This window comes from Cryptomeria japonica, chromosome 5 (genome assembly GCF_030272615.1).
Source record: "Cryptomeria japonica chromosome 5, Sugi_1.0, whole genome shotgun sequence".
NCBI lineage: Eukaryota > Viridiplantae > Streptophyta > Pinopsida > Cupressales > Cupressaceae > Cryptomeria > Cryptomeria japonica.
The window spans coordinates 96163558-96174016 of NC_081409.1; the positions used below are offsets into that span (position 1 = coordinate 96163558).

Consider the following 10459-nt stretch of genomic DNA (forward strand, 5'->3'; position numbering starts at 1 on the left):
ATAAAGCACTATTTAAGTTTAATAAATAGTTAAAAAATTGAATCAAAGACACATGTTCGAAGTATTACTTTGCTTGGAAGAAATGAATCTCTAGTTCATTATGGCATAAACAAAATATTGATAAATAAATCTCAAAATTTTTAAGTTTGAAACTAAAAATTAGAAATGTGAATGTACATCAAATTTATAAATGAAACTCCAATGTTGCAATTACTGGTGGGTAGGTTGATAAAATAAATCTTGTCGTGAAGACCAAAACTCTAATAAAGGAAAAATAATAATGTAAAAGAAATAATTTATATGATTATGGAGAGGCTCAAATGCAGCTACTAAAATTTGAATACAAAAAAAGTGTTGATTAAAAAAAAACCCTAATATTTAAGGGAAAAACCATAAAAGAACATTGGATTATGTGGGATCTATTACATTCTTTAAAGAATAAAGGGAAATAAAATTCTACCTAGAATAATATAGTGGAAACCAATATAATATATATTTGAGAAAACATCAATTATTTTCTAGATATAGTGAGCTAGCAATTAGAGGCACATTACCTCAATACTTTATTAATTATAATTTTTTTACTCACAATTTCTCGTTGAGCAGTGATTTTATTGATTACATCTTTTACCCTTACATGATAATAACTCACATTTTCTTCTTCTTGCATTTCTAGATTATCAAATTTTCTTTTCAATGTTTGTAGCTTGAAAACCTTGATCTGATCACTACCTTGTTAAGCTTCCTTTAGAGTCTTACAAGCATCCTTAGTGGCTTTGCATCTACAATTGTAGGAAACAAGCTCTTATCAAGAACTATTTGAATATGAAATAAAGCCTATGCATTCTTTTTCTCGGCCTCCTTCTTACCCATTCTATTATTGGTTGCAAGTGACATCCAATTAGTTGACTCTTCATATCTTATTTCTGCAATTTCACATATATTTTTTCCTATAAAAAATATCATTATTTTAATACACTAGTAATCGTAATCACTTCCATCAAATTTTGGGATTGACAAAGAGTTAAAATTCGCCATAATAAAATTTGAATCAAAATCACTTTCTCTAATACAAAAAAAGATTTTAAACTGTCCCAGATGAAGAGATTTATACCAACAACGCATGAAAAAATCATAACACTTATTGCAAAGACAATTTACACACAATAGAAATATTTAAACACCCCATTATTAAAAAACAAAGCACCTTATGTACTACTTCTCAATACAAAGGCATCTAGAACATAATGCCATAAAATTAGTACGCAAACTCAATTGAAACCAAACAAATCAAACGAAATCATACTAAAAAAATTATGTTTGCTGCATTACAACATGAAGAATTGTTTAGAGTCTTGATATATATACAACAACCCTCAAGAGAAGACAAAAAGACACAGAATGGAATATGAAATGAGTAGTCGGACTTCACAATCCAATAATTTCCCACTTGAAGTTTGACTCATGTTGTGACTTCACATCTGAATAACCTCCTGGACTTGAATTATATCCTCTTCTTTCCATTCTCGACCAATATCCAAGCATAATCACCAATTCCATGACAATAAATAGGCTGCGATCAATCACCATAGTTGGAATAAGAACCGCAACTAATTGCTAATCACATCCAACTAACCATATAGTATCAACAAAAATCATGCCAACATATCCAGCCCATACAACAATTATGTGTAATCCATTGTCTTACTTAAAAAATACCATCTTCCAACAAAACACACCAAATTGTTGATGTGCAAAAACTAGTAGACTTTTATATAGTAATCCACATGTTGCACTAACAATGTTAACCAAAATAACTCAAATTTAGCAATCAACACTAACATAAAAGGTGTGGCAATAATCAAATCACAATGGCCTACAACCTGCAACTAACATGTTGTAAAATCTCACTTGACATTCTCCAAGTCCTCATGAAAAGACCACATATTGCTGTTAAAAAGCAATAAAGTACAATAATAGATGACTTCAAAAAACTTTAGGAAGAAACATCCATGCAAATCATATCTCATCTTTCTACGAACACCACCAAGTGCTTAGTTGTGCCAAGTATGATCTCCTTTACCTTCCCAAATGAAAGCATTAACAACACCCAACTAATATGGATGTAAACTCTTGTAATCAAGGGACATTAAACTCAATATTATTCCAAAACTAGGAACCATCTCAAACATCTCCTACAAGGAGATGAATCTGCCGAGTAGACCAAGAGTGGGGACTGAGAATACTCCTCCAAGATACACCAAGTCACAATGACTCTCTCCAAGAAAAATCTCCTCTAGGTCTAGAATGAACTCGCATCCATCACCAGGTGTAGGCTGCTCAGTCTTCTTGCTGAAACCTCCAAAGAGGAACCATCTCAACAAATGTTCTCTAATCCTAAGAGAACTCCAGCCTCACCCAAGTCTCTTAGTATTCAAGAGCACCTCCATGATCAATCCATTGCTAAGCTTCAAAACAATGTTGCACCATCATGAACCTCTCCAAGCAAATGACCAATGTACAATCAATACCAAGAGCACCAACAAGATCAATGCCAAAACTCCCACTGCATGTCTGCATAACCTCATGACAACATGATCTAACATCTCCAGAAATGAAAACCACTACTCCTCAAGAGCATAAACTTGTCAAGAGAACCTATATCATGCAAATGCTCTAATCTAGAATCAAGATTCATTAAGAATCAACATCTACAATTGCATGAAGATAAATATCTCTTGACAACAAAACACTCATTACAAAAAATTTCCACTAGAGTGTGACACCAAACTATTTATGGTATCATAATAAACATGCTACAAATCCAACAGAAACACCCTAATTATCCATTTAGATAATCTATAGACTTAAAGACTTGAGCACTAGATCCACCCCAGATCCGATTTGCCCATCTACAGCGAGTAATCATGTTCATAGACATCATAGACAAAATCTGTAAAATGATACCAAAAAACATCACACTAAGCGGTTTTTAACTTACAGCTGCAATCGATCAATGTTCTATAGAATTAAGGCCAAATCCAGCAATCAGAATCTGATCATTTTCTTCAATCAAACAACCATCATTGGGAACGAAAACAACAATCTTCTTTCCATTCTTGATAAGCTGAACTCTTGCACACTTCTGAATAACAAAGATAGGCTGCTTAGCCTTAATACCTATGTGTTTTTCCAGTTTACGACCTGCTCCCATACCCCATGCCTTTTCCATCTTGGCTGGATTAGATAACTTCAAGCACTTCAACTACAATATCACTCTTCTCGTGACAGTGCTGCTGCTGCTCAGAACCTCTGGGCTCAATGTATTTTCTTCACTGGCCCCTTTCTTTGTATTCCATACCTCTATATATTTCACTACAATCTGCACCCTCTTCTCTGAAAAAACCTGGTCTATACTAAAACCTGGTCTAGATTCACCCTGAGAGTATTGGCAACGTTTTCATTATTGTTGGCCACATTTTGCCAAATTTGGGACGCCACGCTCAGCTGTTTCAGGCGCTTCTCCAATTCTGCATTCTTGCGGCACGTCCTCTCCAGCTCGGATTCTTTTCCCTTGAGCCTTCTCAGAATCCCCTCTTCCAGCACTACAACCAAGACTCTGTTATGTCTCTGCCTCAGCGCAATTCAAATCCTCTGCCTTGTGGATGCGGGCGCATGATTCTTCCCCTCAAGCCATTTCTTCTACAGCTACCATATATCTTACGGAAAGTTCCACTCCAGTTTCCTGGTTTAAATAGATTTTCATTGCAATCGAAGCTGGTCTAACATAGTACCAATTGATATTTACTTTGAAGAAGATACAACCAATCGATGCTGCTCGTAGTAACATTAGAAGTAGATACAACTATCGCATTGCTAAAAAAAATTGGTATACCATCACAATCTTAAAAGAGTACATGATATCACAATCTATTGAAGTGGGCACTCTGGAACATGAACATAGGCTATGGCCCCCAGCTCCATTTGAGACAATAGCAATCAAAAAAATATTGCCAAAACATTAATGGTATCGCTTATCCCCTGTATGTATTTCTATCGACTGCCTCAACCAAACATCACTGGAGCGTGAAGAATAGAATAAGGCTCGGAGCTTATATGAGCGTCACATGATTATCATTGATGCGAAGGAAATGCTTAAAAAGACTACATAAAAAAAAACCGTGTATCTTTGCACGACACTCTAAGCTCCAAACAGATTTTTTAGTGCATCAGATGCTTACATATAGCCACTCCAATGCACACTCGGCCATCAAAAGCCCTTCTACAAAAATATTAAACCCTCTCCCGCTCCTTCCCCTGTATTATAAAAGTAGTATTGCGGGACAAAAAGGGGCAAATTTGTTAAATTTCTTCATAGCTTATGTGCGTACAACTGCAACACGTGCAATTCTTCCTGGATCTCACAAATTCTGATACCAATTGTTAAATAATTAGACAAATTAGGAACTTACAAATTATTCACAAACACAAAAAAGCAAAACAGAAATTTTTATTTTTATTGCAGCTTACATACATAAGACTTTGCCTACATAAGACTTTGCCTTCATATATATATAACAGCCTTGAAAAGACACAAAAAAAAGAATATGAAATGAACAATCAGATTTCACAATCCAACAATAATCTCCTTGATTTCCTTTCAAAGTTGCTTCTCACGAAGAAATATGATCTACTATTTAACATGTGCACGATCTATTTATTCTTCAACATTTTTAAAGCTCCTTCGATCCCCATCGACGGTGTCTTCCTAATAGTGATTTACCTAAAAACTCAAATCGACGACCTCTTCTTGATAGTTGCTACTAACAATTTGCACAATTTCCATTGTCTCTATTCAAGACATCCTTTTCTTCTAATCGGCGCTCCCTTGTTTCTAACAGCTTGCTTTAACCGTTGGCAACATTTTCCAAGTGATTCAGGTCTTTGCTGCTTCTCCAATCGACAACTTGACAAATGTTCTTTGCTGACTTCTTCACGAATAGCAACAAACTTTTCTATGTTCTGCAATCCATACTTGAATAGAAACAACTGTATAAATCACAATTTTCCCTTGTTTCTGGTTCCTTTTTTTTTAGTGTGTTCTACCACTGAACCACTGGCTCTTCTTTGTCTACCTCTTGAGGTATGACTTGTAACACTCCCTCCCGAACCACTCTCTAAAAACTGAAGGCTCTTAACCTAGTTTTGATACCTCTAGTTGAAAATTCCAAATAAATGAATATATACTAGAAACAAATATTAATAAAATTGAAATGCTAATTTAAAATCCTTCGACAAAATTCAATTCCAACGAAATTGAACATAAAAGGTTACAAATATAAAAATCTTGAATAGAATTCGCTAGCATCTGCGCATAACCAGTTGATTACAATATCACATAAAAACCCTAGTGAAAGCATTACTCGATGGATCGTTATATAAAGAAAATGAAAACTTTTTGAAGATTTGACTGATATATTACATTAAAAAACTCAATGACCACTTCTAAACATGATATTTAGTGTTTCGGGGGAAAACTACATATTCCAACCTAGACTAGAAATTCTTTCCTCTGAAGTCAATCTGTCATGCATTGTCGACATCTCAACCAGTGCAGTGAATGGTTCCTCTGGCATACTCCCAGTTGCAGATGGGAAAGTGTAACTCCTGAATTCATATGAAGTTTGTGATGCTTGTCTAAAAATTCCTGTCTGCTCAAATATTGCATCGTCAAATTTTACATTGCTATGGAATTTTGTCTTTCTTGCGCTGCCTCTTACCCAGAAAAGTTCCTCCACGACCTCTTTCATCGACGGCCTTTTCCTCCTTTCCTCAACTTTGAAGTGGCGTTTCTTTAGCCACCAAACCACAAGACACGCTGCTTATCCTCCTTTCCTCAAGTTTGAAGTGGCGTCTCTTTAGCCACCAAACCACAAGAGACGCTGCTAAACAGAGAACCACAAACGAAGAGACTGATCCTGTGTATTTTACCAAGCAGACGTTGAAATAAAATCATAGTTATTCGATTATACCTATTTTTGAATATCTTTAAGGCAAACAATTCATATTCGGTTACCTATGATTGCAGGAAAAACAGCGCGATTTGAACTTGTGGACATGCATCTTGTCCCATTTCGAAAGCCATCTCCTTGATAACCCTTTGCACAAGAACAGTTGTACGAACCTATCGAATTCAGGCATATTCCTCCTCCCTCCTCTCCAACGCACATATTCGACTTCTTATCGCTGCACTCGTCTATGTCTGAACAGCCATCATTACTTTGATTAGTCCTGGGCAAACGTGAATCCACAAAATGAAGTAAAATCAACCCAAGTATAAAATAATATCGCAGCACAAAATAATTAAGAAAGACAGCAGAGGTTATACCTGTACAATCTGTGCCGTTAAAGTAGCCATTTCCTTCATATCCAGGAAGACAACTGCATACATGCCCTCCTCCGGAAGGAGACTCAATGCACTCCCCGTTGATGGAACAAGAATATTTGGTAGTTGCTTTAGCCATAGAACAGTTCTGAAGGCCTATACCCCAGTTAAGGCGGAGACCATAAGAAACTTCGCTGCCATCTCCCCAATAAATATTTGATTTATTGTCGAGGATCTTGAAGGTGGAGGGGTCGAATATGGTGGAGAAACCACACTCGTTATAATATTTTTTGTCAGTAGAATTGAATATAGGAAACATACCTCCTCCCGTGAAATCAATTGACCGCCAATTATTTGGAAGGTTAATTTCGCAACACCCATAGCGGCAATATGGTCGATCAGTTTGAGGGTCACAAATTGCTACACATCTCACCTCTCCCAGATCCCCAAAACTATAGGTACCTGATGTATTGCAGCCGACAACCACGAACTTATTGGAGTTTGAAATAGTGAAAGACCCATCTGAAGGTAGATGAAAGTAGGTTGTCCCAAAGGTGTTATTACACGTCCAGGCATAGTTATAATAGGAGTCTATGACAAGGTAGCCTGTATAACCGATCTCCATGATCTTGTAAGGATAAAGAAACCCATCTTTATAATTACCTTTAAGCTTCCCATCAGTATAATTGCCAACATTGACATAAAAGAACGGAGCCAACATCCCAGTAACTTTATCCTTCTCGCATGTGATTTCAAAACCAGGGTATCCACAACCAGAATTGTTGATCCAGAAAGGGTAACTCACACTTATTGAACCGCACTTTTCAGGATGACATTTTGCAGCAGTAAAGCCCACCAGACAGAGACAAATTACACAGCGAAGCACAAGTCTACAATGCATCAGCATTTTACTACTCAATAATTATCACAACAACAAAAAGATGTAAACGAAAGAAAATCCGCGGGGAATTAAGTAGCAGCTCAAGACCTACGTCTCAATGCTGATTAATCTTCAAGATGATTTCATTCAAAGGACTATGATGTGAGATGGAAAATAAATTTCTAGAAAAGTACAATGAAAATTTTACAAGCAGTTTCGCATGTGAATTAAAGAAAAACACAATTTGAAAACATCAAACTATTATTATTATTTAACAAATTTCATATTTATTCAGCTTTTCAAATACATCTTTCTTTAATTTTTTATTTTTTTTTTCACTGAAAGTAAGCTTTTGTAAAGACTTCATAATAAGTTCATATCAAAGTAAGCTTTTCCAAAGACTTCACAATTAGTTAACATGAATTGAGCTTTTGTAAAGATTTTGCAATGAGTTTAGATTAAATTGAGTTTTTGTGAATACTTTGGTAAGTAACAAGGAGAATTGCAGTAAAAGAGTTGAAGTTTTCTTGTTCTTCAAAAATAAAATTCAATAGATTATTTTGTTAAATAAAAGGTTCTCAATGCTTTTTGAATGCAAATACAACAAAACTTGATATTGACCTTTGTATTGAAAGTCATATAATTAAATTTAAAATTTAATCTTTAGATTTTATAACTTAAAATTGATAGTTCAAAAATATTAAAATAAAATAAACTTAAATGTTAAATTTAGTTGGATTTAGAGGATCATAATTGTGTTGATAGTATTAGAAATTAGTTTGAATTCTAGGTTGTTTGATCAATATGGTACAAAATTGTTGCAAAGATATTTTAGACCTTGCATAATAATGTTGCTTATCCATGTGAGCTATTTAATGATGGAAGTTATCATAATTAATTTATCTACTATGTGTGTGATGGTGGGGATAAGGTTCAAAAGTTTATCACTTCTACATCTGATGGTCATGCTTTCTGGGTACCTAAAGGTGCCAATGCTATGGAGATGGAACTTCTAGTAGAGAAGACAATTCTATGGCACCAAAGGCTTGGTCACATTGGTGAGAACGGTCTCAAAACCCTAAAAAGCAAATGCCTCGTAGAGGGGCTTGAAGATTGTAATCTTGAATTCGATTAATGTGAACACTGCATCTATGGTAAACAAAATCATGTTCAGTTTTACTCTAGTTCTCACAAATCTTCTGGGTTATTGGACTTGATACATTATGATGTTTTTGGTCCTGTTAATATTCCTTCGATTTTAAAATCTGTGTATTTTCTTTCATTCATTGCTGACTATGTTAGAAGGACATTTGTTTATTTTCTTAGAAGTAAATCTGAAGTCTTTAGTCGGTTTAAGGAGTTTAAGGCTCTTGTTGAGAATCAGATTGGTAGAAAGATTAAGTGTTTGAGGACTAACAATGGTGGTGAGTTTTTCTTAGTAGATTTCGACAGGTTCTATAAGAATCATGGGATTGAGAGGCATAAGAAAATTCCATACACCCGTCAGCAGAAACAAATTGCAAAGAGGATGAACATGACATTGATGGAGAGGGCTAGGAGTATGCTTTGTGGTGCTAGCCTTGAACAAAAGTTTTGGGCTGAAGTAGTAGCCATTGCCTGCTATCTGGTAAACAGATCTCCTACATCAGCACTTGTTGATAAAACACCTATGGAGGTGTGGTCAAGAAAGAAGTCCCCGATGAGACATCTCAGAGTATTTGGTTATAAGATTATGCTCATGTTTCGAATGAAAAGAGATTTAAGTTGGAGAACAAGGCAGTGAAGTAAGTAGTGAAGTGGGATGCAAATGGGTGTTCAAGAAAAAGTTGGGTCTTGATGATAGTGTTGAGAAGCATAAAGCATGGTTGGTCACAAAGGGGTATTCCCAAGTTGAGGGAATAGATTATGGTGAGATTTTCTCTCATGTTGAAAAGCTGACATCCATTCGGTTGTTGTTATCACTTTCTACAATTCATGATTGGGAAATTGAGAAAATGTATGTGAAGACAAAATTCATTCATGGTGATTTGGAGGAAGAGATTTATATGTCACAACCAGAGCATTTCATAGTGAAAGGTAAATAAAATCTAGTTTGCAAGTTGAAAAAGTCTTTGTATGGTTTGAAATAGTCTCTTAGGATGTGGTACCAAAAGTTTGATACCTATGTGTTGACTTTGGGATTTTAGAGGTCTAAATATGATAGTTGTGTTTACTTTAAAACTGATAATGGTTGTATTCTCATTATTGCATTATATCTGGATGATATGTTATTGTTTGGGAATGGACATTTGATTTCTGACTTGAAGTCTGAGTTGTCAGCATAGTTTGAGATGAAAGATTTAGGTGCAACTAGGTGCATTCTAAGGATGGAGATCAGAAGAGACAGATCTAACAAAAAGCTTTGGTTAAGCCAGAGTAAGTATGTGAACTCAGTGTTGGAGAGATTCAACATGATAGCTTGTAGATCCATGATAGTTCCTGTCTCATTGGGAACATAATTATATGTGGAGGATTGTCCAAAATCTCATTCTGAAGTGGAGGAAATGGCTAGTGTACCATATGCGAGTGCAGCTGGTAGTCTCATGTATGCTATGGTTTGTACAAGACCAGACATTGCCCAAGCAGTGGGAGTCTTGACTCAATGTATGGATAATCCTGGATGGGTGCATTGGGATGCAGTTAAGAGAGTGTTCAGATATTTGAGGGGTACTTCTGAATATTCCTTGTGTTATCATGGTTATCCTACTAGACCTCGACATTCTATATGTATTCGTGGATATGTGGATTTAGATTGGACAGGTGATATTGACAGCAGAAGATCCACTGGTGGTTATGTTTTTACTATGAATGGTGGTGTTATTAGTTGGATGAGTAAGTGGCAAGTTGTATTCGCTTTATCCATGATAGAAGCAAAGTATATGGTAGCTATTGATTCTTGTAAGGAAGCCATTTGGCTTAGGTGGTTGTGTTCATATATTGGGTTTGATGTGGGATTGATTACTATCTATTGTGATAGTCAGAGTACTATTTTCTTAGCAAAGAATTTGACTTTTCATGCTAGAACAAAGCACATTGATGTTTAGTTTCAGTTTGTTTGAGATATGGTAGAGGATGCAAAGGTAAAATTGGAGAAGATTTACACTTTGACGAATGTTGCAAATGCATTGATGAAACCAATCAGCACAAAGAAGTTC

General features: G+C 35.6%; 1 protein-coding gene across 3 annotated transcripts; it reads right to left on the reverse strand.

The window, feature by feature from the left end:
* Positions 1-1363: 1363 nt before the first annotated feature.
* LOC131065410 (wall-associated receptor kinase 5) lies at positions 1364-7448 on the reverse strand. Of its 3 annotated transcripts, none has more exons than XM_057999910.2 (3): positions 6389-7448; positions 6077-6262; positions 1364-1573 (listed from the first exon to the last, which is right to left on the reverse strand). In XM_057999910.2, the coding sequence occupies exons 1-3, from the start codon at positions 7290-7292 to the stop codon at positions 1548-1550; spliced, it is 1116 nt and encodes a 371-aa protein (XP_057855893.2). In that variant the 5' UTR covers positions 7293-7448; the 3' UTR covers positions 1364-1547. The 3 variants fall into 3 exon arrangements, with proteins under 3 accessions (XP_057855893.2, XP_057855892.2, XP_057855891.2); XM_057999909.2 differs by lacking the exon at positions 1364-1573 and adding an exon at positions 5444-5942 and having other exon boundaries at positions 6389-7447; XM_057999908.2 differs by lacking the exon at positions 1364-1573 and adding an exon at positions 5444-5978 and having other exon boundaries at positions 6389-7444.
* Positions 7449-10459: the final 3011 nt, after the last annotated feature.

Bases quoted from the DNA above. Each gene is read 5' to 3' on its own strand.
- LOC131065410 (XM_057999908.2), bottom strand. From the start codon at position 7,292: ATGCTGATGCATTGTAGACTTGTGCTTCGCTGTGTAATTTGTCTCTGT. The intron at 6,263-6,388 runs GTATAACCTCTG...ATGGCTGTTCAG, and splicing joins TAACGGCACAGATTGTACAG to ACATAGACGAGTGCAGCGAT. The intron at 5,979-6,076 runs GTAACCGAATAT...TAAAATACACAG, and splicing joins TGTTTTTCCTGCAATCATAG to GATCAGTCTCTTCGTTTGTG.